The following is a 27,654-nucleotide window of genomic DNA, read 5'->3' as shown; positions in this document are numbered from 1 at the left end:
GAGTTCCACATGCTATTCTAAATATCCCCATCTGGCATCGGATTTCAAGATCAGTCTTGGGAAGGCTTTACTTACGGCGAGGTAAGGTCTTCCAAGCCCCATTAACCAGCTCTAAAGTAGAAATTATGCAGTTTTCTATTTAAAAGAGCTAGCATTTTTTAATAATTTGCGGATTTATTAATTTCTTTCCAGTTAATCTGCATTCATAGGAATTCTGTTGTCTTCGAGTGTCGAGCAGGACAACCACATCACGACGCAGCTCTGGTAGACTGGGTGGATAAATCATAATGCAGGCAACGATAGTTAAACAAAGGTTTAACTTTAAGAGAACTGAGGTAAGTACTATAATGTGAATACTTTAATTTTGATGCTCTTTTCTCTCCTCTCCTCTCCTCCCTCTCCCTCTCCTTCCTCCCTCTCCCTCTCCCTCTCCCTCTCCCTCTCCCTCTCCTTCCTCCCTCTCCCTCTCCTTCCTCCCTCTCCCTCTCCTTCCTCCCTCTCCCTCTCCTTCCTCCCTCTCCCTCTCCTTCCTCCCTCTCCCTCTCCTTCCTCCCTCTCCCTCTCCTTCCTCCCTCTCCCTCTCCCTCTCCCTCTCCTTCCTCCCTCTCCCTCCTCCCTCTCCCTCTCCTTCCTCCCTCTCCCTCTCCCTCTCCCTCTCCTTCTCCCTCTCCCTCTCCTTCCTCCCTCTCCCTCTCCTTCCTCCCTCTCCCTCTCCTTCCTCCCTCTCCCTCTCCTTCCTCCCTCTCCCTCTCCTTCCTCCCTCTCCCTCTCCTTCCTCCCTCTCCCTCTCCTTCCTCCCTCTCCCTCTCCTTCCTCCCTCTCCCTCTCCTTCCTCCCTCTCCCTCTCCTTCCTCCCTCTCCCTCTCCTTCCTCCCTCTCCCTCTCCTTCCTCCCTCTCCCTCTCCTTCCTCCCTCTCCCTCTCCTTCCTCCCTCTCCCTCTCCTTCCTCCCTCTCCCTCTCCTTCCTCCCTCTCCCTCTCCGTCTCCCTCTCCTTCCTCCCTCTCCCTCTCCTTTCTCCCTCTCCTTTCTCCCTCTCCCTCTCCTTCCTCCCTCTCCCTCTCCTTTCTCCCTATCCTTCCTCCCTATCCTTCCTCCCTCTCCTTCCTCCCTCTCCTTCCTCCCTCTCCTTCCTCCCTCTCCTTCCTCCCTCTCCCTCCTCCCTCTCCTTCCTCCCTCTCCTTCCTCCCTCTCCTTCCTCCCTCTCCCTCTCCTCTCCTTCCTCCCTCTCCCTCTCCCTCTCCTTCCTCCCTCTCCCTCTCCCCCTCCATCCTCCCTCTCCCCCTCTCCTTCCTCCCTCTCCCTCTCCCTCTCCTTCCTCCCTCCCTCCTCTCCCTCTCCTTCCTCCCTCTTCTCCCTCTCCTTCCTCCTCTCCCTCTCCTCTCCTTCCTCCCTCTCCTCTCCCTCTCCTTCCTCCCTCTCCCTCTCCCTCCTCCCTCTCCTCTCCTCTCCCTCTCCTCTCCTTCCTCCCTCTCCTTCTCCCTCTCCTTCCTCCCTCTCCCTCTCCTCTCCTCTCCTCTCCCTCTCCCTCTCCTTCCTCCCTCCCCTCTCCCTCTCCCCTCCTTCCTCCCCTCCCTCTCCCTCCTCCTTCCCTCTCCCTCTCCTCTCCTTCCCTCCTCCCTCTCCACCTCTCCTTCCTCCCTCCCTCTCCACCTCTCCTTCCTCCCTCCCTCTCCCTCTCCCTCTCCTACCCTCTCCCCTCTCCCTCTCCTCCTCTCCTTTTTTTCCCTCTCCTTCCACCTCCCTCTCCTTCATCTCTCCCTCTCCTTCATCTCTCCCTCTCGTCTTCATCTCTCCCTCTCCTCACTCTCCCTCTCCTTCATCGCTCCCACTCCCCTCCCTCTCCTTCCACCCTCCCTCACCCTCCCTCCCCTCTCCTTCCTCCCACCCTCCCCTCTCTCCTTCCTCCTCCCTCTCCCCTCTCCTCTCCTTCTCACTCCCTCATCCTTCCTCTCTCTCCCTCTTCCATCCTCCCTCCATCTCCCTCTCCTCTCCCTCTCCTTCCTCTCTCCCTCTCCTTCTCTCCTCCCTCTCCCTCTCCCTCTCTCTTCTCCCTCTCCCTCTCCTTCCTCCTTCTTCTTCTCTCTCCCTCTCCCTCTCCCTTCTTCTTTCTCTCTCCCTCTCCCTCTCCCTTCTTCTTTCTCTCTCCCTCTCCCTCTCCCTTCTTCTTTCTATCTCCCTCTCCCTCTCCCTTTCCCCTTCTTTCTATCTCCCTCTCCCTCTCCCTTCTTCTTTCTCTCTCCCTCTCCCTCTCCCTTCTTCTTTCTCTCTCCCTCTCCCTCTCCCTTCTTCTTTCTCTCTCCCTCTCCCTCTCCCTTCTTCTTTCTCTCTCCCTCTCCCTCTCCCTTCTTCTTTCTCTCTCCCTCTCCCTCTCCCTTCTTCTTTCTCTCTCCCTCTCCCTCTCCCTTCTTCTTTCTCTCTCCCTCTCCCTCTCCCTTCTTCTTTCTCTCTCCCTCTCCCTCTCCCTTCTTCTTTCTCTCTCCCTCTCCCTCTCCCTTCTTCTTTCTCTCTCCCTCTCCCTCTCCCTTCTTCTTTCTCTCTCCCTCTCCCTCTCCCTTCTTCTTTCTCTCTCCCTCTCCCTCTCCCTTCTTCTTTCTCTCTCCCTCTCCCTCTCCCTTCTTCTTTCTCTCTCCCTCTCCCTCTCCCTCTCCCTCTCCCTTCTTCTTTCTCTCTCCCTCTCCCTCTCCCTTCTTCTTTCTCTCTCCCTCTCCCTCTCCCTTCTTCTTTCTCTCTCCCTCTCCCTCTCCCTTCTTCTTTCTCTCTCCCTCTCCCTCTCCCTTCTTCTTTCTCTCTCCCTCTCCCTCTCCCTTCTTCTTTCTCTCTCCCTCTCCCTCTCCCTTCTTCTTTCTCTCTCCCTCTCCCTCTCCCTTGTTCTTTCTCTCTCCCTCTCCCTCTCCCTTCCTCTCTCCCTCTCTCCCTCTCCCTCTCCCTTCCTCTCTCCCTCTCCCTCTCCCTCTCCCTTCTTCTTTCTCTCTCCCTCTCCCTCTCCCTTCTTCTTTCTCTCTCCCTCTCCCCCACTACTACTATCCATCATTCATAAGTGTTCACTGGAATTCCAGATTTGGTGAGGTAGCACCCCAACATCAGAGGAAGGCTGGAGAAAGGCTGCCACGCTTACCAAGCGCTGCAAAGAGAACAGTGACCTTGGAAGCAATATTACTGTTGAACAACTACGCCCCATAAAAGTTCGCCTTACTTTTAGGATGTATATTCCTACACGAGCCTACGATGTATGTAAATTTCCAGTTTTGTGTTATATGAACTTTGAATTATTAGTAGCAATATCCACTTTCTGAACATCCTTCGCTGAATGCTTACCTATGTAATCCGTTATGCTTAACCACTTTTTTACTCTTTTCCAGGTATAAACTGATGTTCCTGTTAGTGCGACAGGGATCCATTCTTGGACAAGAAACCTACAATACTGATGTTGCAGCCACGACCAGCAACCTACATAACTCGGCTCCGCAGACTTCCAGGGCAGAGTCACGCCAGGTCTAATGGCCTTCTCTCCAGCAGGCCCTTCTCGCGACTCTCTGCCGAAACCTGGTTGACCATGGGCACCTCGTGGCTCTGACTGGACAGTTCCCCGTGCGCTGAAAGTTCGGGATCCGGAACAAAGATAAACACCAGTTTATCGTCCAGACGCACCTCGGCCTAACAGCAACACTACTAGGGAGCCTCTCCGGCTCCTCCATAGAGCTCCACTTCACCTACAGCAACCAGCCATACCATTGGGAACTCGCACCCACTCAGTTACTCCTCAGTGAGAAGAACCACCAGAGAAGTAGTAGATGCACCCCATCTACTACACTGGTACAGGAGTGAACCACAACCATATGGGACAAGCATCATCGCACTCCATGGGAAATTGGAGAATGGCCACAGCTTTAAACAGCTACGACCGTACCACAAGGGATATACGTTTGTTCGGCCGGCTGTGTTTTCCCTTCTAATGCCTAGGAAGACGAGGAGAGCACACGAGGCCATGAGCTTCATAGGCACCGATCTTCTACGGATAGGTGGATCAGGCAGATCGATAAATACCTAAGAGCTGGAAGACCATGTTGAAGGGCTCGATGCAGCAGTAGTACCTGATGAAGTTCTACATCAGGTCTCGGAAGAAAAGTTTCTCTTCAGGGACTGTTGTGCAAATAGTCGTGTAGATTTGGTGAGAGATGCCAGCTTCCCCCCACCGGAATTGACCAGAAAATAAGTAACCTGTCATGGCTACTGGAAACCTATCTGCATGGTGCATGGTCGGTTTCTGCTGGAAGGTAATTATTCATAAGTCTCATGTTTATCATGCTTTATACATTAATCAGTTTGTGATTGCAATATAAGAGTTAAGCAATATTTACCATATTTAAACATTACGTGAAATGCATCATTTGAAAATTGAGGATCAAAAAAATCAAAAAATTTATACCAACTTTTCTCTATAGATTCACTCCTGCTATCAACACCAAATCCTGGAATTTGATGACTAAAGGCAAACTATGATATAATAATCACTTTTCTAAAGGAGACAAAACTTGGAATTTTCTGGGTTAATTACATGATTCCTTGGCTTATTGATCTTGATAGGATATTACCCATGGACTAGCCATAGTCCTATGCCAAATCCAACAAGGAAGAATCAATCACTTGGTTGTGTTTGGGAGAAGCTGCTTCCTCTCTGCTGTGTTGAGGCCCGTCTATACGATTAAGCATAGCCTGAAGGGCATTTCCCATCACCGGATTAAGAGCGACACTGCTGGACGCACCCGGTTCTGATATTTGATAATGGTTGTATTGATAAATATCACGATTCCGATACTACAAGGAGCGAATTCATGTAAATCATATGCAGTGTTGGAACCGTGATTGCTGTTCGGGTGCCGAGGGGCATCCGAGTTTGTAATCCCGACTACTTAGTCATTATAATGTCACTTAATCTGTCATCTGGACTATCATTATTCTTTATTATTAAAGGTTGACATTGATATTGCCCTTGTCATCTGTAATATAGGACTGAATTAAGTGATTATTGCATTATGTTGATAAATACTGTTGGTACTGTGAAAGTATGAAAATCGTAATAAAGGCGATAACCATGAAAATGTAATTCCAGGCAGCATGCGTAAGCGGCAACGACATTCAAATTCAATTCAAAATACTTTATTCCACTAGTTACAATGCTATCACAAAGGTGGTGATTTTACAGTACATATAAGATACACACACAATTAATGTCAGTACATATATTTACAAGTCATGCTTATTCTTATATATTGAAACTTGATGTCATTGGTGATTTAAGATTTAATTTATTTTTGAATGTATTAGTTTCTGATATTTCCGATATTATTTGGTAATTTGTTCCAAATCATGGGTCCACGTGTAAGTGTCTGCCGTGAACCTATATCTGTACGTGACCTTTTGATGTGTAGAGAGTTTACCTGTCTTGTTTGGACACAGGTTGTTACCTACGTTTGGAAGGGTTAATAGCCACTTTGGATAAAACCCTTGGATTATTTTGTGTATTAGTACGCAAGTGTCAGATAAATTTATTTTGTACTTATAGCTAATTTATTTTGTGTGAAGTAATATGGTCATACTTATTTACGTTACCAAGCGCAACTCTCGCAGCAAAGTTCTGTAATTTTTGGATTTTCTGAATGTGACCTTTGATTGCTGTGCCTTAGATGTTAGAACATTAATTACACTGAGAACTAGTGTTTGTATTACGGATATCCTAGTTTCAGCAGGGATCTTGTTTTTATGTGGCTTAGGTTAATTAGTGTGCCTATTGCTTTCCTATGGATGTCGTCGACATGGTTCTCAAATGTCATGAATCTGTCAGTGTGTAAGCCTAGGTGTTTTACGGAAGTGTTCGGTCTTGTGTAGCTGTCTTCAGATGGTGTTTACTGGGATTTTGGCGATATTTTGGTGACTACCTATGAAGATACATTGTGTTTTATCTGGACTTATCTTGAGGCCATTTGTGTCAGTATCTTTTTATTAATGTCTGTCTCCTGGGTCTTTTTAATTAGTTCACCTAAGTTTTTTACTGAATCACTGTGGAGAAATTGTGAATCATCGGCGTATTGAACAAGGCAATTTTGGGCTATGAGTAATAAGTCCTTTACGAATATTGTAAATTGGATTGGGCCTAATATAGATCCTTGTGGAACACAGAGATGCTATCTGTAGTTATTTTCTCGTGAATGTTGACCGATTTACTTGTTACTTACATACCTTCTGAACTAGTATGTATTGCTGTTGATATATTAATTTACAAAGGATGATTTCGTGACTGACACTGTTAAAAGCCTTGGATAAATCGCACAGTGTTAGCAAGTTTATTTGATAGTTGTCCATTCTCATAAACCGCATTATGTAATAATGCGGTTTCAGTAGACAACTTCTGAAACCATGTTGTGATTTAGATAGGTCCTTTGTCTCCAGTAATAATGTATTTTTTTTCGATAACTTTAAACAGTATAGGTAATATGGTAATAGGGCGATAGTTAATCGTCTGTGTCTCCGGATTTGGAAACTGGTATTATGCCTTGTTTCCAAAGCGATGAGAAATCATCATTGACTAGAGAGGTGTTAATGATAGCCGTTGGATAAGGAGCCATTTCAGGTAGACTGTCTAATAAAGCGAAAAGCAATGCCATCTGCTCCCACTGCATTAGTTTTACGCAGGTGTTTTATTAAGATTAATGTTAATATTTTTATAGGCTGTGATGTGAAAGTATTGGCTAGTGGCCTTATCCTACCTATATTTTGCTCAGATATGGAAGCTTTCGTTTGTATGCGAGATGTCCAATTTTAGCGAAGAAATCGTTAAATTGATTCGCAATAATTCTGGTATTTAGATGATTTGTACCAAACCAAAAACATAACAGGTGTTTAAACTATTTTCCATGTTTTAGTCGTCTTTTCTTTTTTTCTTTTCTTTTTTTTTTTTACAATTTGTTAATTTATTTCTAAAACAATCAGTTTTGGCTCCAGTATAATTAAATAAACTAAAAAAGAGAAATGCCTAATCACTTATAAAAGAAGTTCCATGTTTGTCATTTTTGAGAGCTTTATGAACTCTATTTGTTATTGCTGTAGATGTTGTTTATCCATATAGTAGGAGGTTTTAGTAACAAATGGAGCGATGGCGTCTAGGCTGTCAGTAATCACTTCCTTAAAGACCTGTTTGTCTACATTTTCTGTTTGGCAATTTGTTGGCATAAGGACAGTAGTGGTTGTTGGTTAATTCTCGGAAACTTTTGGATTGGTGGCCGTTTTGATTTCTTTAAATCAAGCGTCACCGTTATGAGTTCGTGATCGGCATGGAATGACGTTTGTATGGAGAATGAGGTCAGCTCTGTTTGTTATTATTACATCAATTAGTGACAACGTCTAGGTTTGTTTACTATTTGTTTTAATTTGTATTTCCTAATTATCTTAAATAATTTTGCATTAGGTTTATTCAAATCCTCATTTAAATCACTCAGGATGAAAAGGTTTCTTTTTAAGTATCATTATTCTAAAAACTTTTTATCTATAATCAAAAGATTCAGAGGAACCGTGGGGAAGTATGTTGCATTATACAGTAACCCAAATATCTACATCTGCACTCCTTGCAGTTGCAGCGGATATATAATTTGTTTTGAGAGTATCTCGTACATATATGCAGATTCCTCCACGTCCTGCATCGCATCTATAAACATTGAAATTTGGTATTGTGATGAAAGCGCTTTATATATCTTGGTGAAGCCACGTTTCACTTACACGATTATCAAGATTTCTCTCCATTATAAGCATTTCTGTCATCAAAATGTCTAAGGAGAGCTTGTGCATTAATGTGATTTATATGTAGCATGTGTGATATACCGTCTGTCTGTTGACGGCGGTGCCTTGTCAAACCCTCTGATAGCGATTATACTTATTTCTGTTTTGGAACACTGTGACATTCCTTGGGAAGGCATCGGAGTCTAAAAACTGTGCGAGGCCGAGAAATAAAGCCTGAACTGTCACCGTGAAGCTAGTGTAGTAGTTGTGGCTCATCGTTGTCTTGTGAGCTTTTACACTTGATATATTTTCGAAGTTGTCCGAGAGGTGCTCTTTGATATCTTCATTAGTGTCTGAGTGATAGCTGGTGATGTACAGGTACGCTGTCTCGGGCCGATCGGCTCCTATTAAGGGCTTTGGTGTTTGTCATTCCTGTCTTGATTTTCTTCTTTGTTTCTTGGAAACGACCGTGACGAAACCTTCATCTTCAGCATCTTTTGTTCTCTTTAGGTTAACCACAACCGTCGGCGCTACTGGAGCTGGGTGGAGCTGAGAGTGCAGTGGGAGGGGAGGGACCCCTGGCATCTGGTGATGAGGTGCAAGTTCCTTCTGATCGTTTTTTTTTTTTTTTTTTTTTTTTTTTTTTTTTTTCTAAAGCTTCGTCTAGGCGTTACTTGTGTGCCTGCTTCGCTTTTCTTGTTGGCTGGTAGGCTGTTCAAGGACTGCTTGGTTGTTCTCGCTCTCTGCGGGCGGGGAGAGAGATGGGCGGGAGGGGAAGGGAGCTTGGAGGATCACTGGTTACTGGACAGAAAGGGGTACTATTACATTCCTTTGTGTCCTGAACGAAGACAACGCCAGCAGATGCCACTCAGGTAACTAGTATGCAGGGTGTACTCTTATGGTCATGACCAGGGTTGTGGGTTCACAAGCAGGCATATAATTAGGGAACTGCGTATAGGCTTTCAAAGTTGCATTAGGCAAGTCCCTTGCCATTTTAGGGAGTTGTATTTTATCAGGGACAGGCTCCTGTTGTTGGCCGTAAGGTAAAGCGAAAAAGGTGCAGTGTGCGAAATAGATTTGGGAGGCGTTAGTTGCATCTATTGGAGTTGCAATAGGCTTGACATAAGAAAAGTTAGGGAAGCCATGAATAGCACTTCCCATTTGGTTGAAAGCTGACCGTATATTTGCACCTAGGAAACAAAGATTGATAGTTGAGAAAGTAGCAGTTCTCAGGTTCAATACAAGTACAGGTTATAGGAATGGCGGAACGTCCTTCGGAGCTAATTTCGGTTGGAAGTCAGCCTTGAAATCTTCCCATGTGCCGTTCTTACTCATTTCGAAGGCTGTCAAAACTTGTCGGACATGAATAGACATCTGGTCGAGACGCTGCAATACACGCTGCAAGCAGCATTCACTAAATTCTAAAGAACTCCGATTGGAGTGTGTGGGGTATGTGGCAGCTACATACTCCTCGGTCACATGCTTACATACGCGTACAAATATAGTGCAAGGTTAACGTAAGCATATGTGTATGTGTGTATGTAAAATTATATATAAATATATATATATATATATATATATATATATATGTAGAAAATGTATGAATGAGAATGAATATCTTTACAATACAGGAAATGTATTTGACCGGTTTCGATTATATCTTCGTCAGAAATACATACATCAAGGGAATTAGAGTATATAAATATATATCAGACATGAGCTGACGAACCACCTGACTGTGACCTCCCACTCGTTGTCCGTATAGTTGCTGCCGCGAGCTTGGATAGATTGAATACCCGACGCTGTGTGGTTTTACACACACTCCCCGTGGGCACTCGGTGGAAATTGATTTAGAAATTCGAAACCGAAGTCAGATACTGAGGTATATATATGAAAGATGGAATAATGCAATACCGATGTAAGCAGCTTCCATAATTTTTCTTTTCTGCCTGTTCAGTCCTCCATGGACTATTTTCGCTTCCTTCCAATTGGGTATATGTCAAGCTTCATCTATATGCACCACCATGGCGTTGGAAGTCCTATGGTGACGGATGTCAGCTCGATGTTAGCTGATCCTGGTGCTGAAACCACGGCCTTCACCAAAGTATGCTGTATCGCATCTGCTGCAGGGTATGCGATATACAGCACTGTTAGGGTTGCTTTCGGGCTGCTTCTTGCCCCGTATCATGTCATGTATCTTTTTCCCGGATGTGCTGGCGATTCTCACTGTATTGCCAAAGTATCTGCTGATCGCCTGGGAAATGTTACACGGTGGTAATACGAGAAAATCATCAGAAGAAGGTGCAGGGTTTGATCTTGAGTATTCTCTCCGCCTTCTTTCTGAGGTTTAGTAGGAAGCCTCTGGGATATTTGTTTCATAAAGGAATTGATTATCTAGGCAACCTCATCCTCAAGAAATTCGGGGCTGCATGAATGTGGTTCATTTATATATATATATATATATATATATATATATATATATATATATATATATATATATATATATATATATAATGTGTGTGTGTGTGTAAAAATTGTATATGTATGTATATGTACGTATGTATGTAGATATAATATTGTGCAATATATTTTATCTTCTATTTTTTTTTATGAATACCATTATCATTTATTGCAAAATAGTCCGATTTACTAGCCTGTTATGATATGTATATACTATATTATGTATTTTTCTGTTACTGTTATCGTCTCCAATCCACCTGTGAGTGGAATAACCGAGTCTAAAAATTAAATACACATTAATTCCCTTGTAATAAGGTGCCTCCTTAAGAGAGCTTGTGTTCTCAGGAGGCTCAGCCATTCTATTTTTGTGTATGTCAAACTGTCTTTATGTATATTGGTTAAATAAAAGTTATCAATCAATCCATTCTATCATAGGGCTAAAAGCTGACTTCCAACCACTTCGGCCCGCAGGGCGCCAAGCTTAGGCAGCTCACTCCACAGGGAAAAAAAACAAAACATTTAAAGCAATATAAGTCCACTCTGCCATGATTCACTCAAACCCTCAAGTAGTCGTTTATCAAAAAGAAAATCTCGCCTTGCAGCCACTTCTCTTCCCCCTTTATTAAGGAGGCATACAGTTCTTATAAAATTTTACCTTTGACTCTCGATAAATTGTATTTCAAAATAAAGGAATCCATCACATTTGGTTTTCTATTGTATTGTAAAGTAATAGTTCATCAATAATCGTACAAAATACCTACATAGAAAAATATTAATCATGTAATGCATCACTGGTTTTAACATTTAAAAATATAATTAAAGTATTTCCTCGAACACACAGTAAAGAAACTTTCCCTTAAATATACATCCATCTCAAGAAGATGTTTGACTCCGTTGATATGAGTGTATATTGAGCTTCTTTTCTGTGAATTTACCCCCCCAATCCCTTGCCTGTTGTTGCCGTGGGGGGGCTTAGGGGGCGGAGACTGGGACCCAATGCTGGGGAACTCCCCAACCTTGGGACTCGGCCCTCGACTCGACAAATTTTGCATGGTCATTTTTTTCCCCTCCTACTTTTTCGTTTCTGTCCCTTCACCAACCCCTTCTACTATCCACTTCCTAAGGTGTGAGAGCCGTGCTGAAAGGATGAAAGGCTGACTTTGTGCCAGTCCTAAACGGCCTGAGGGAGCCATGGGCACGGTATTCCCCTGCTTTAGCTGTCTAGCCCTTACCCCTCAAGGGACCCTGAGGGGTGGACCCTTTCTCTCCCCAACATACTCCAGGCTTATCATGGCCAACAATGTTATACCATTATTAGATAGCACATTTATTTTGCTTTTAACCATTAACCATACCATTACTAGAGGCAATGAGGCTTGCCTCTTCATCAAATAGCTCCACCAATTCAAACTCGCCCGATTCCCTGACCCCAGGCTCTCCTTTGACCACGGCTCTGAACACTACAACTAATACCCCCTCCTCAATGCCGACTAGTACAGTATCCACCCCAGGAGACATTTCTACTCCCAACATGCTCAACTTCAACAACTATACCCCCACAACCTTCTTCATCAACTACCCCATCCTCCCTTATTACTACCTTACAACCTTATTGTCCACCTCCCCATAACACTACCTCCCTCAACACTACTCCCTCTTCCACATGCCCCCGTCCTTCTACTACCCCCATCTCTACAAAATTCTTAAATAATCTATTTAGCCCAGCTAAATTGGACCGATTTTTCGTGATCCCTCCCACAGCTTCTCACACTTTCGGCTTTGACAACCTGTTTTCATTCCTCAAATGCATATACATCCTTCACTTGATCTAACCCCCTATACATTACCTTACCCAACCTTAACCCATTTACTCGTCAATTCCTTTGCCCAGCTTTGACAACTAATCACTAACTCAACCACCCTTCACTACCATTTACTATAGTGCTACATGACCTTAGATGTCTAGCACATTTATGTTGCTTTTAACCATTAACCATTCTGTGAACTTAGGAGACACATAGCTGTTCTTGCTTTTCAATATTGGCATGGATCAGATAATGGGCAGAGCTGTTGTCCAGAGGTAATGAACAACGATGGGTAAGTGTTGGTAGACTGGCAGGGATGGAGGTAGTGTAGCCAAGGCAGCACTTTTTGGAGGATACTCCAAAGATGTAGGCCATTTCAATATTACACATATTGGTTGTAGCAACCCTTCCGGTTCACTTCAGTGCGCCAGTCCATTCAATGTTCGTCTATTTTTTTTACTAAGTTAGATTGTGGAGTTTGGAAGTTGCTGTCTTTAAAGTTGTCCACATAATCAGGCATTGCATGATGAGCAAATTTCTTACCAAATTATATTTCGGTTAACACAGTTTGACTGGGTGGCGGCTACAAGTGGATATGTCATAAGCAGGGCAAATCATAGGCAAACAATTGAAATGCCTATGTGAACAACAGAACAAGTGTGCCGAACAGCACTGGAATAAATGCTGGGCCTTGACAATCGTCATTCTAAAGGGACCCTATAGTACTGTGGGACATCTTTAAATGCGAAGCACTTGAATAAGGTAAATTCCATTGCTAATTTCCAAAACCGCTTTATCTTGCAGGAAGTGCTAGAGGCCATAGGTGTATGTCGAATAGCTTGGCTGGTTGGAGAACAGCCATTGCATTAATCTTTGATGCGTTGTTTCTAGGGAACTAGTGTATTGTGCTAGTGTTTACCTTGGTGAGTTGCATCTTCAAGCAGATTTTTTTTATCCAAGAACTCATTTTCCGACCAATTGGTGTACTCGGTTCCTTACTAAAACTAAAGGGGTTGAGAGAATTTTATGGACGAATTCTGTAAACCAACAGTAGTATTGCAGTGGGTAATAGCTTTGTGATTGTGTTATGAAAGTGTTTTGGCACTGAACTTTCCTTCCTTATGGATCTAATTTTCTCAGCGTGGCCTGTTCATTCTAATTTCTTTCATTTGTCTTTTTTAAAGTTGTATTCAAACAAGAGGCATTGTCGTCCACATTCAGTATGTGAAACTGACAGAGTACTCAATAAATTAATAAATGAAATGTCGGAGAGGTGTTTTTTCTAAATCGACAAGTATCTCCCATCTACTTGTCTAAGAGTTGGTAAAGTTCAACTTTTGTAACCTCGTAGGACTTTATTTACATCTAATTCCTACTGGCCTTCTGTGCTACATATTACTCTATTTCTTCATTTTGAAATTGATTTTTCTCATTGCTTTTTTATATTGTTATACAACTTTCCCTTTGCAGTATTGTATTTACATTTATAAGAACTGAGGTCCTCAATATACTGGCAAATAAACATAAAATCTCACTAATAAATACTTTTTTTTTCCCCCAAAGCTAAATGCCACCTTTTTTTCTTGAAATAGCCCACACTGATTTTTTAGCTTCTAGAAAAAAAAAAAATAATAAAGTAGCCACTTAGACTCCATACCTTACAGAATGGAAGAAGCGTTACTTTGAGAAGACTATATTTGGAAAAGCCAGACTCAACTCGAGTGTTTTTTCACTACAGTTCATATTTATTTCTTCCTCATGCTTTACCTGGTTCTATCACCAATTTCATTCATAATTAATGTGGAAAACCTTCATAACATTGGGTATCAAATGCACATACAAAAATAGGTATATACACACTGAAATGATGTACATGCACAAGAAATGCAGAACTCAAATAAATCCATACTTGCACACACATACCAAAACAAGCAAAAACACCAAATGAGTACATAAACTAACACAAACTGATGCACACAAGTACAAACAAGCAAAAGAAAGTACTGATGTATGCACAAAGCATACAGATGTGCATGCATAACACAAGTACACTAACGTGTTCATAAATACCAAATTTGCAAACATACAAGTCATACATACAAGATGTATATGCAGAGGAACAAGTACATACAATATGCATACATAGTAAAAAGTCCATAGATATAAACCTACACACACACATCTTCCCTGTACATAAAACATATGACACACACATACAGTATACGACACCTACATATATACAATAAATATTTCCAAAATACATGTACATAGTGTATGTACTGTGTATATATTGTGTATGTGCCAAAGGCCGCACAGGCCTGAACTCAGGCTTTATATTGTAGGTATGTATCACTAATGCTTGGTTGAGATTAAGGATACATTAATAGGGAACATTTTTGTTTTATGAAAGAAGTGTTTATAATAGTTTATCTATGGCTGGTGCTCCAGTCTCTCATTTGAAATGAATCCACTCAAATATACATAAAGGATGAAGAAAACACAAAGTCAATATCATTATTTATTTACACTTCTGGTTATTAGAAATATTATAAAATGCATTTATATAGAAATGCCTTTATGATTAATAAATGCTTCCTAAAGGAATGGCAGTAGATCATAGGGACGTAAGCTCTTTCAACACAAGTCCTACAATTTTTTTTCTTCTACATTTTCTTTCAAATTGTGGTATGACTGGTAATATGATTAATACATTTTTTTTTTTTTTTTTTTCTCTTGATACTTAAAGACCATCAAAGAGGTTAAATATGTCAGTCGTCATAATGCAAAGTCTCTTTAACAAGCAGAGAGACCTAAGCTGATATTCTAGACAGCCAGGTGTGAAACTATCTAACATTGTGTTGATATTTAAGTGCATTTTTCTTGGCTGTTTCAACAGCTCCTTTGCTACTGTGAGTAAAGTGTTGATAATGGAGGGATATCACTGGATATAATTACCACACTAATATTCCCTGTATTTACCTTCTGTAAGACTAGTAAAATGCAAGATGAATCTAGCAGATAATGATACAAGAAACTAACACAGACAACAAAAGCTCTTAGAAGGCAAGAAGTATATGAACATAGACACTAAACCGTGAAGAAAGTGGGACTAGAAAATAGTAAATAAATGTTAGTTCTATACCATAATCATACAAGTAATCAAGTTGACAATGAATATGCAATTTATGTACAATATATACAATGATATGTCAATTTTTTTCATTTTCTCATATATCACCACCTGATATCCATCATCTAATAAAAGAAAAGAGAAAGCTCAAAAACGGAATCCATGACATATCATGAGATCTTGTAATCCACGCAATAAACTTGCTGACACTTACGAGGTTATCACATGAAGGACACTAAATTTGAACAGACAAACCACTCACTACCTAAATTAATAGTATTTATGTGCTAAATGGAGGCACATAGTTCCTGACAGTATAAAAATTACTGTTGAAAACAATTCAGTATAACTATGTCATATAACACCTTTTAGGCATATAAAAAACAAATCATACCTTCTTATACCAATTATTCTAAGTCAAATGTCATATTGTATATATACAAAGACTACTAAAAAGAAAAGTAATGCATTTTGTATTTGAAGGCTTACTTTAAGGAACAAAAAGAAATCAAAACATATATCTAATCCCTCAGTTAATAAAAAGAGCTAAAACATCAACAAAGATAATATAGTAAGTCAAAGACATACAGTAAGCCAATACTAATAGTATGACAAAATTAAGAAATAAAAGAAAAAATACTAGTATAGCTAAATATACTCCAACTGTGTGTGGAATACATCATTTCTATGTTTTAGCAGCAACAGGAGTTTCCACAAGGGCCTGTGGAGGATGGAGCCCAGTCTGCAAGTTGAGGACAACACTACGGTTCAGGCTCACAGCAGGATAGAGGACACCTGTCACCCCAGCGAGCGAAACGTAGCCCTGCGGAGAGGAAGGGGTTGATTACCGATATAATGAATGATTCTTTCTTTTATTTTTTTTTTTTCTCCATCATTGCTATTTGCAGATTCTTTTTCCTCATTAATATTGTTCTGCTCTTTATACATATGCAAATTACTTATCCTTACATTAGTAATTGCATTTATTTTTTTAAGCCGATCTTACAAGCTCCCTCCCCCAAAAAATAGTATATCTTACCTGAAGTTCCCCATTAACAAAAAAGCTAAGGGTTTTTTCTGGTAAATTCAGCAACAGCCCAACAGTGTCCCCAGCCCTTACACCGCCTGCAGTCCTGTTGAAGTGCTCTCCACCATGCATCAGCCATGATCTCTCACTGTCTATGTACATGCTCCAGCTGCCCCCACACTTTCCTGTAAGAATTCCCATCATTAGAAATAATAAAGGCTTTTGTCTCCATCTATAAGGACAAATTGTTCCCTATATGGTAATTTCTGAAGCATTTTCTTCTAAATCCATTAAGAAAAGTAAGGCCATACTTGATGACTCAACAATACACATTTCATTTGAATACAGAGATCACAATCTTACAAAAGGGACATCCATTTACCTAGGATCATTTCCTTGCATATGTCAATTCTTCCCAGTCCAAAGGCAATATCTGCATTCCCATCATATCTTTCCAAGGTATATTCCCAGTAATGTGCTCCACGAGAGAAGCCAACACTACCCAGGACCACACGGTGTTCATAAGAATCACAACTGACAGTGAATCCAGTTGCAGAAACGGTTACATCTGGATGACTTGATTCAAATGTGAACCAAGCCACTGTAATGAAAATAATGAAATATTAACAAAAAGGGCTAAACACATCATTATAAACCATTATTAGAAAAAAAGATTAACAACCTCCACAGAAGTTTTCAAATCTGCTAAAAACATTTCATTCTAACCTTCTGCAGTCTGTAAACAGAGGGGTTCGCAGAAGGGGGAATTTCCTGTCGAGTTAAAGGCCCGAACCCTGGCCCTGTAGATCGAGTTGAAGTGGAGACCATCAATGGTGCATACTGTCTGTTCCCCTGAGTATACTTCCTGTAGAATCAAGAAAAGAGGGATTAATACACATCAAAGATTTATGAAATTAAATATGCAAGAAGGAATGAGATGAAATAAAGGGACCAAGATTGCCTGAGACAGACTGGTGTGTGTGTACGTGTGTGTGTGTGTACGTGTGTGTGTGTGTACGTGTGTGTGTACGTGTGTGTGTGTGTGTACGTGTGTGTGTGTGTGTACGTGTGTGTGTGTGTACGTGTGTGTGTGTGTGTGTACGTGTGTGTGTGTGTGTGCGTGTGTGTGTGCGTGTGTGTGTGTGTGTGTACGTGTGTGTGTGTGTACGTGTGTGTGTGTGTACGTGTGTGTGTGTGTGTGTACGTGTGTGTGTGTGTACGTGTGTGTGTGTGTGTACGTGTGTGTGTGTGTGTACGTGTGTGTGTGTGTACGTGTGTGTGTGTGTGTACGTGTGTGTGTGTGTACGTGTGTGTGTGTACGTGTGTGTGTGTGTGTACGTGTGTGTGTACGTGTGTGTGTACGTGTGTGCGTGTGCGTGTGCGTGTGCGTGTGCGTGTGTGTGTGTGCGTGTACGTGCGTGTGTGTGTGTGTGTGTGTGTGTACGTGCGTGTGTGTGTGTGTGTGTGTGTGTACGTGCGTGTGTGTGTGTGTGTACGTGCGTGTGTGTGTGTGTGCGTGCGTGTGTGTGTGTGTGTGTGTGTGTGTGTCGTGGGTGTGGTGTGTGTGTGTGTGTGTGTGTGTGTACGTGCGTGTGTGTGTGTGTGTACGTGCGTGTGTGTGTGTGTGTACGTGCGTCTGTGTGCGTGTGTGTGTGTGTGTGTGTGTACGTGTGTGTGTCTGGATACGGGTACACGTGAGTTGCGTGCACACACACACACATTCTCACTCTTACTTGTATTTCCAATCAGTGACATAGAAGGAACTTACTATATGACTAAAAGAGTTATTTGTCTGGAAATTTATTGGCATTAACAAAAGTCACTGCCTCCAGCATAGACAACAGATTTGAAGAAAAAATAACACACACAAAGTTATACAAAGAGGAAACAAGTCAAAGCATAAAGACCAATATTCAGTTCTAAAAATGGTCTTAAAAAATATGATAGTAATAAAATCATATGGATAATGTGTGCTATACTGATATATTATTACCACCCTAATTGTGTAAAATTAATATTTTCCATATATTATCACTCATGCTCTAGATAATTAATATCTAGGATTTAAACCTTTCTCCTCAAGTGAAATTAGACATAGACAATTATGGTATTCCAAAACACTTTCAAGGTTATATTTTGCATTTACTTATAAAAAAAAAAAAAAAAATTGTCTTGATGATGAGATTGATATTATATTGAAATCTTCAATTTCAATATCACTTGCAGCTACCTAAAATACTGATTCTGTGACAAGTTCTATGCAGACAGTTCTAATGCTTACATGCAATGGAAGAATAGAATTTATGAAACTATGACTGTGCCTATCAATAATACCTAAGGAAAGAGCAATCAATGTTCCTTTGTAAATCTAAAAAGCACTAAAATTGAAAAGGAGAATGTATGGCAGGCTTTTTTTTTTTTTTTTTTTAATTCACTACAAGCTTAGGAGGAGGCAGGATTTCATTTCATAAGCTCACAGAAAGGTTCACATGACTATACAATGTTATTTAGGGGGAGAATATAAAAATGCAATAGCAACAATGAGAATGGAAACTGTGACTGGGTTTCATATATTTTTTTTTACATATAGCAGTCTCTGCAGATTGTTATGTATGATGCTGCCCAGTTTCCATAACAGCATAGGAGAAATCAGATATATGAGTGCATATTATGATGAAAATAATAAGCCAATGTTGATGTAAGTAAACAAAAAATATACAGCATAATTTTTTCCTAGATGTTATAAAAGAATGCATGAACTGTGACACTACAAGAGGGAAAAATCATTAGTTGTGCAACTTCACTATTTTTTTCAAGTGCTTCTATCAGTCTTAAACAATAATTGTAAATTAATATCAACACAGTAAAATGTACCTACAGGTCAAAAAAATATATTGAATTAGAACTAAAAATATATAGAGATATATATAAACTATTCATTAAATAATGCTTGAACTAAGTAAACACTCCATGCTGTCTCTATATCTATTATAAACCACAGATGAAAACTAAGAGATTTGTCAATATCGTTTACCACACCTTTTCCATCATCTGTCTCTTGTAGTGTTACAACAGGGTCTATGACAGCATGTAAGGAGAGATGGTTAACCTTGGTAGAATATGATATCACATCACAGAGCATTTAATACCAATAATCTATTTTGTTAGAGCAATTCACATTAGAATTATGGACAATATGCAAAACATGCTGAGAAAGTGAGAGAGAGAGAAAAAAATCACAAGTTAATTACTGAAATTACACAATTTTATTCTTTATTTGTTCTGTGTATAAGCTCTCTAATCTCTCAAAAAAGAAGAACAAAGAGGAATTATACTCTATCTAATGTATGACTTCTTAAAAAGTAATAATAATATCAACTGTTATAAAAATCATAATAATTATGATAATTCTTAATGATCAATATTAACAATATAATATAATTATTATTATTATTATTATTATTATTATTATTATTATTATTATTATTATTATTATTATTATAACAATAATAATAAATATATATTCTTTTATAGCTACATACATTTGTCTTTATTAGTTTGCAACCAAATCAATCCCTTACTACAATACAAAATAAATTAACAACCTCATAAAAAATCAAGAAACGAAAAATAAAAGTAATTTCTCTAAGGCAACGTACGCTTCAGCTGGATGAAGGTCAGCTGCTGGATGGCTGTCAGCAAGGTCTTGTCATCCAGCGTGAGGTTGAAGTGAGGTGGCACCCTCGGCTCTGACACCATGTTCTGGTCCCAGTCACGAGACATGGCATTCACACGCTCTTCAAGGATCTCCTGGGCCTGGAAATGGGGGGGAAGAACATTAACTGGGAGAAATATGTATAAAGTTTAAAATGGAAACTAAAATGCAAAGAAGAGGAATGTAGTTGAATGTAATATTTAAATAAACTGTGTATACTTATCTGTATATACATACTGTAAAAGATTTACATAATGAGTACTAAAGCAATACAGGCTATACATAAAGATATACTGCAAGTTATAAATTCTGTAGCACCTGATAAATAGCCTAAACATGATAAATAACATGTAAAATACAAAAACACAATCAAATTACATAAAAAGAGACTTCAAATACTCACTTCCATAAACGAAGCTGGGTCTGATTCCTTGAGAGCCTCAATGCAGAAGTGTATGGTGGCGGTGGTGGACTGGAGGGTGTGGGTGTACTCCTGCACCTGATCCCTCAGCGAATGTACCTGGAAAGCGAGTCTTATTTTTAATAAAGCCCCAAGAAGAGGGAGAGGGAGAGGGTTGAGGGAGGGAGGGGGCAGAGAGAGAGAGAGAGAGAGAGAGAGAGAGAGAGAGAGAGAGAGAGAGAGAGAGAGAGAGAGAGAGAGAGAGAGAGAGAGAGAGGAGAGAGAGAGAGAGAGAGAGAGAGAGGGAGAGGAGGGAGAGAGGGAGAGGAGGGTGAGAGGGAGAGAGGGAGAGAGGGAGAGAGGGAGAGAGGGAGAGAGGGAGAGAGGGAGAGGGAGGGGAGAGAGGGAGGGGAGGGAGGGGAGGGGAGGGGAGGGGGAGGGAGGGAGGGGAGGGGAGGGGAGGGGAGGGAGGGGAGGGGAGGGGAGGGGAGAGAGAGGCGAGAGAAAGAGGAGGAAGAAAGCGAAAAAGGGAGGAAGAGAGAGAAAGGGGGGAAAGAGAGAGAAAGGGGGGAAAGAGAGAGAGAGAGGGAAAATCAGAGAGGGAGATACGGAAAAAGAGATAGAGGAAGGAACGAGAGAAAAGGGAAGGAAAAAAGAGAGGGAAGAGAGACAGAGAGAGAGATTAAAGCCTATTTTCAAAATACAGACGTCTGTGCCCATGTGTTGGTGTAGAATCTTCAAACTTCATCTTAGATCCGTGGATCCGGATCGCTATCAAATTCTAATGAATTGGCTCCCGACCCATGGGCAACCCACTCGTAAAACTTCATGATGAGAGACGAGAGTGAGACTGAGGTTGATATCGCCTCGTGAGACAGCCCTCACAGGGTATCAGGTCCCCCTGATACCTACCTTTGCATCCCGCTGTCTCCTGACCCAGTTGATGAGGTCGACGCGCCTCGCCTGCAGTGCCTCCACCAGGGCGTCCACCTGTGCCACGATCACGCCCTCCACTTCGCGACAGTTTCCCTGCAACACAGTAAGCTTATGATGGAACGGTGGTTCGCTTCACATTCACAACGTGCATAAGGTTTTCATGGCGTTATAGTTTTTGTTATCTATGATTTTCACAGACTCTGGTGAAATTTACTCAATACTAAAATTAATAAAGTCTTAAAAATATGTATGAAAATAAATAGTCATCCATTAAAAAAACAATGATGCTGATGGCCGATATAATCTAAACATTCATCCGTATAAATTTTTTAAAATGCCAAACGTCTATTACTTCCAGAAACCATGAGCCCGTGACCGCCACCATCACAACACCCGAGAGCCAAGGTTCCCAAAACCGACATCCCGCAAGGACTCACGTGCACTTCCTCCGAGAGCGTCTTGAGCGTGTGGATGAACTCCGTGGCCGCCCGGGCCTTCTCCGACAGCTGCTGGAGCGCCTGCGACAGCTCCGTCTGCGAGGGGGAGAAATATGGTGTTAAGGATTTTTTTTCTGAGGGGGGAGATAATGGTATTAAAGTCAAATTTCCAAAATTTACACGCAATCTGGAGTGAAAGACCTTACTTGAAGCCACGAATAACTTGCGACTCCAAAGTTAGTTGCTGTGTTTGGCAACAACCCATAAAGTGACCCTAATTAGTGTTGCAAACGACTTAAAAGTTTTGTTTTGTTACTGCTACACCTCCCCCCCCCCCATCCACCCACCACAAAAAAAAAAGAAAAAAAAAAAAAAAACCAGCTCAAAAAGATTCAAGAAAGGATCATGACACATAAGCACTTGAACTCGACACGGTCCACGCAGAAATCCCTGTTTTTTCGGAAACTTTAGGTTATATTTATCTTATTTGCAATTTATTCTAGCACTAGACCCTCGAGGCTAGCCACAAACAGACCTCGAATAAATACAGCTGTAGCAGAATCGCAAAGGACTGAAATCACAAAGAATCTAACGAAAATAAAGCCTTTTTCTGAACTTTCGCCCAAAAATGAAACTCGAGGAACAACTTCCACTTGGAATTCAACAAAAGAACAAACCACAAGTGGGGCTGTGATTGTGGGACTCTTGGTGTGTTTGTTTGCGTTTGGGCCAAATGAATGAAGTTATGTCTCGAAGAACGGAGATGGTGATGGTGACATGATGGTGGTGATGAAGGCGGTGGTGATGCAGATTATGATGGTGAAGTTGATAATGAACAACAAAAAACGTAGCGAAGGATGAGAAAACAAGAACAGAGGAATAGGAGCAGCACTGAAATGGTGGTAATGGGCGCACTAGCATCTAATTATAGCGCTGGCAACAAAAATCTTTATGGGCCTCTATGGCAGCAGTTCCAGCAACAGCAGTAGTAGTAAGAGTTGAAAAATAGTAGATGTAGTAGTAGATAAAAATAGTAATCGCAGTAGCGGTATAAGTCGGAGTGGCACTAACTGCAGCGGCGGCGGACACAACCAAGTAAACAAAGCAAGATCAAGGAGAAAGGAAGAAAATGAGCCGGCGAGGAGACTAAACGGGAGGGGAAGAGAAGGGGGGGGGGGGAGGGGAAGGTGTAGGAAAAGGGAAAGATAAGAGAAAGGTCTGAGGAAGAGGAAGGGGGAGAAGAGGGATAGGAAATGACTGTGACGAAGAGAGTCACAGCCACCCATCTAATGCTTCTTATTTGATTAATGCATCTTTGATTTTTCATTCATTTCTTTCGCAGGCTCGACGGGGCGTCTGCGTTGATTTACGTCCCGGCCACGCCGCCGGTCCGCCGCCGGTCCGCCGCCGCCCTCCCCGCCGGCGCAAATCGCTCACTTCCGCCAGGTAGGCCCACCGCGCGCCGCCTGCCCCGCGTTTACGGCCGACGCGGCGCCGACTAACTGTTCATCGCGCCGTCGTTCCCCCGTCACGAAAACGCCTTCGACGCGAAAGGGACTGCACGTCTTGGCGGCCGTGATGTGGCTCGCTACCTGCGATTGCCTGTCGCTTTTCTTCCCCCTTTCTTACCTCTTTTTCTCTCTTTCTTTCTCTACCAATCCCTACTTCCTTCCTTCTTCCCTCTTTCTTTTCTCACTTGCCCTCCACTCATTCATTCACCCATCCACCCACCCGCTCGTCCAAATCCCCTCCCTCTGAACTTTATCTAGTCTTGCTTGCTTTTTATGACCAGTCATTCGCGCGGAGAAACACGGGCATAAAGCGGGAAGGCGCTCTCGTTCGGGTACGAAGGGGAGGGGGGGGGGGGGGAGAGGAAGAAAAGAAAAGGAGGAGGAGGAGGAGGAGGAGGAGGAGGAGGAGGAGGAGGAGGAGGAGAGGAGAAGGAGAAGGAGAAGGAGAAGGAGAAGGAGAAGGAGAAGGAGAAGGAGAAGGAGAAGGAGAAGGAGAAGGAGAGGAGAAGGAGAAGGAGAGAGGAGAAGGAGAAGGAGAGAGAGGAGGAGGAGGAGGAGGAGGAGAAGGAGGAGGAGAAGGAGAAGGAGAAGGAGAAGGAGAAGGAGAAGGAGAAGGAGAAGGAGAAGGAGAAGGAGAAGGAAAAGGAAAAGGAAAAGGAAAAGGAAAAGGAAAAGGAAAAGGAAAAGGAAAAGGAAAAGGAAAAGGAGGAGAAGGAGAAGGAGAAGGAGAAGAAGGAGAAGAAGGAAAAGGAAAAGGAAAAGGAAAAGGAAAAGGAGAAGGAGAAGGAGAAGGAGAAGAAGAAGCAGAAGAAGAAGCAGCAGAAGCAGCAGAAGCAGAAGAAACAGAATAAGAAGCAGAAGAAGAAGCAGAAGCAGAAGAAGAAGAAGAAGAAGAAGAAGAAGAAGAAGAAGAAGAAGAAGAAGAAGAAGAAGAAGAAGAAGAAGAAGAAGAAGAAGAAGAAGAAGAAGAAGAAGAAGAAGAAGAAGAAGAAGAAGAAGGATGGGGAGGAAGAAGAAGGCAAGGAAAATGAAGAGGAAAGAGTGCGCGCGCGCGCGCGGGTGTGTGTGTGTGTGTGTGTGTGTGTGTGTGTGTGTGTGTGTGTGTGTGTGTGTGTGTGTGTGTGTGTGTGTGTGTGTGTGTGTGTCTGTGTGTGTTTTGTAATATGTAATAATGAGTATGTAATAATGTAGTATGTAATTATGTAGTATGTAATGTGTAATATGTAATGTATATGTCTCCCTGCACATGCACATGCGCCAGAAGCGAAGCTGCTCAGAGCCGAGCGCTCCCCTTTCGGCCGGAGCCGGCGAGGGCGGGGCGGCAACAGGTGCGACGCCCGCGCGCCGGGAAAGCTCAGAGGAAACTGACGCTGCAACAAACACGGATTTCACACTAAGCTGGTGTGACTCTAACTGATACACCTTCCCGTTTCGGGCGCTTTCCACTCTTTATCCAACTTTAATTGTGAGTGAACCTTTGGAGGAGGTGGAGGAAAAGGGGGAGGAGGAGGAGGAAAAAGAGGAGGAGGAGGAGGAAAAAGAGGAGGAGGAGGAGGAAAAAGAGGAGGAGGGAAAAAAGGAGGGGGAGGAGGAAAAAGAGGAGGGGAAAAAGAGAGGAGGAGGAGGAAAAAGAGGAGGAGGAGGAAAAGGAGGAGGAGGAGGAAGAGGAGAAAATGAGGAGGAGAAGGAAGAGGAGGAAAAGAAAGAGGAGGAAGACGACGAGGACGACGATGAGGAGGAAGAGAAGGAATAGAAAGAGGCCGACGAAAGAGACGAAGGCGTCGGAGGCAAGAGGCGAAGACTCAGCTCGCGAGCCGCGGCGGTGTCCGGTCCTCGCGAGCAGGATGTGAACGACGCTTCATTACCTGCCTCGTCACTGCCAGATATCATCGCCGGCTCATCATTGCCACTCATCACCACCGCCGATCCGGTCGTACCATCACTGTGCAGAATCTTGACTCCCGAGCCGTCATGTGCATGAGAGCCACCTGCTTCCTCTCCCCCCTCCCCCGTGTGGTATAATGTAAAGCTAAAGTAAAGCTACTACTTCCTCCTCCTCCCTCCCCCTCCCCCTCCCCTGCAGTACGCAATAAAGCCACTTCCTCCCCAGAAACCGCCACCGACGCAACGAAAACGCCCAAAAGAACACTTATCTCATCCTCTCGAACTCCAAATCTATCACTAAGCCCACCTTTACTCCGAGAAACGTCCACTTACTCTTTCGAAAACGCCCATTTCTTCCTTCCAAACTCATATATCTAGTTCAAAACCGACCACCTCATCCTCCACAAACGCCCGTCCATTCCCTTCAATCTGGTTTCTTTTCCTAAACACGCCCACCACCTCATCCAAGACGCCTAGCTCTCCCTTCAAGACGCCCATTCATTCCCACCACACCCTGGCTTCTTCCTACAACCGCCCGGGCACTTCTACGCCGCAGAGTTCCGACAGAACCACGTATCTGTCATTCCTTTCATAATCAACGCGTCATACGACAGAACACTTTAGCGTATCGCCGCCCGAAACCCGCCCAAACACCGCCCGCGCCCACCGATCATTAAATCCATAATTATGTAACGCTACACCGTTTGGCGGTTAACAACACTCGCGGTTAATTAGGAAATTCGATACCCGAGCGATGCACCTCGCTGCACGGCCGCCCGCGAAGCCGCCCGCGCCACACGCCCGCGAAGGGAGGGATGAACGTCGACGCATTAATACAGATATATGGGCGTGTGCGTACACCACAACACGGCAGGTAGAGAAGCACTGTGCGTGAATGGAGGTATGGACGACTGCAGAAGAGCAATATTTATATTCATATTTATACATTTCCATTTACGCATAGTAGAACACAAGTATAAATAAAGTCAACATTACATCCATGCAACGCAGCCTCCCCACCCACACGAACGTGTGCAGGCACGTACGCACCACACTCACTAACACACACACACACACACACACACACACACACACACACACACACACACACACACACACACACACACACACACACACACACACACACACACATACACATACACACATACACACATACACACATACACACACACATACATACACACATACACACATACACATACACATACACACATACACACATACACACACACACACACACACACACACACACACACACACACACACACACACACACACACACACACACACACACACACACACACACACACACTCACACTCACACGCACGCGCACACGCACACAGGCACACGCACACAATCCCCTCAACCTCCCACCCAACACTCGTGCCGCCAGGGTAATCCCTCGCCACTTAAATCCTGCCCTTCGTAATCCCGTCACTGCCACGATGTCCAGGATTACACAGGATTAAAGCCCCGACTGGAACATCGGTGCAGGTTACGTCTTGTGGCGCCGTCTGCTCACCCCGCGGACGAGACCAGCTCAGACTTACTTGCAGAAAGGGGACTATACTGAATCTTATTTCTTACTTTTAGCTCTCATTTAAGGCGTAATTATTTTCTAGCTTTATGCGGTGTCTCCTCCATCGTCACATGCCTTTAATTTTTACCTTTATTCCTTTAGTTGTTGTTTGTTTTGTATTTTTTGCTTGTGCATGGAACGAGAAATGATTTTGCTCTTGATTTATGATTTCTCTCTCCCTCCCCCCTCCCCCCCTCCCTCCCTCCCTTTCCCTCCCTCCCTCCCTTTCCCTCCCTCCCTCCCTCTCCCTCCCTCCCTCCCTCTCCCTCCCTCCCTCCGACCCTTTCCCTCCCTCCCTCCATAAGCCATTCATAATTCCGTCCATGTAGGCTATGTATGTCAGTTCGTTTCGATCCATGTAAGTCCACCCGTTACGAGAACACACAACATTTATATACACATCTGCTGGCGCATGATTAATACTTCGACAATGACTGTGCACGTAGGTACGGCCAGGCGCGGCAGGTTTATTGTAAATACTAAAAAAAAATAACCGTATGGTGAAGATAAAGGAATTAACGACCTAAAATTCTAAATGTTTTTATTGTGACCGTTTGGTAAAGAAATACTTTCAAGAGATGAACTATATATATAAATATATTTATATCTATATATATATATATATATATATATATATATATAGAGAGAGAGAGAGAGAGAGAGAGAGAGAGAGAGAGAGAGAGAGAGAGAGAGAGAGAGAGAGAGAGAGAGAGACGATTATAGATCAAAGAAAAAAAAATAAAAAGAAGAAAGGCTGGTAACAGATTTCCAGTAACAACTCCCCCCCAATAAGGAAAAAAAAAAAAAATAAACTGGAACACAAAATCAACCTGCCCTTCCCCCATTCTGGACATGAAGCCGACGCCCTTGCTCTCTCGCCCTACCCTTTAAAAAGCGAACGAAATATACAGAAATACGAAAAACCCGATCGTCAGTTGCGTTCACCTTTCGCCCGCCTGAATGACGTCTCATTACAC

General features: G+C 42.7%; 1 protein-coding gene across 1 annotated transcript in view; it reads right to left on the bottom strand.

Moving 5' to 3' along the window:
- Nucleotides 1-14,541: 14,541 nt before the first annotated feature.
- LOC125035896 (E3 ubiquitin-protein ligase TRIM9-like) overlaps nt 14,542-27,654 on the bottom strand; it is a 243,288-nt gene continuing 230,175 nt past the window's right edge. The window contains exons 2-10 of the mRNA XM_047628206.1: nt 21,682-21,777; nt 21,221-21,337; nt 20,312-20,428; nt 19,849-20,009; nt 17,962-17,968; nt 16,920-17,058; nt 16,576-16,794; nt 16,206-16,378; nt 14,542-15,989 (exon numbers count right to left, since the gene is read on the bottom strand). Of these exons, the coding sequence (XP_047484162.1) occupies nt 15,852-15,989; nt 16,206-16,378; nt 16,576-16,794; nt 16,920-17,058; nt 17,962-17,968; nt 19,849-20,009; nt 20,312-20,428; nt 21,221-21,337; nt 21,682-21,777 (1,167 nt within the window). The 3' untranslated portion in view covers nt 14,542-15,851. The remainder of the gene's footprint in view (nt 15,990-16,205; nt 16,379-16,575; nt 16,795-16,919; nt 17,059-17,961; nt 17,969-19,848; nt 20,010-20,311; nt 20,429-21,220; nt 21,338-21,681; nt 21,778-27,654) is intronic.

This window comes from Penaeus chinensis, chromosome 20 (genome assembly GCF_019202785.1).
Source record: "Penaeus chinensis breed Huanghai No. 1 chromosome 20, ASM1920278v2, whole genome shotgun sequence".
NCBI classification, from domain to species: Eukaryota; Metazoa; Arthropoda; class Malacostraca; order Decapoda; family Penaeidae; genus Penaeus; species Penaeus chinensis.
This window is presented reverse-complemented; position numbering and strand designations above follow the sequence as displayed.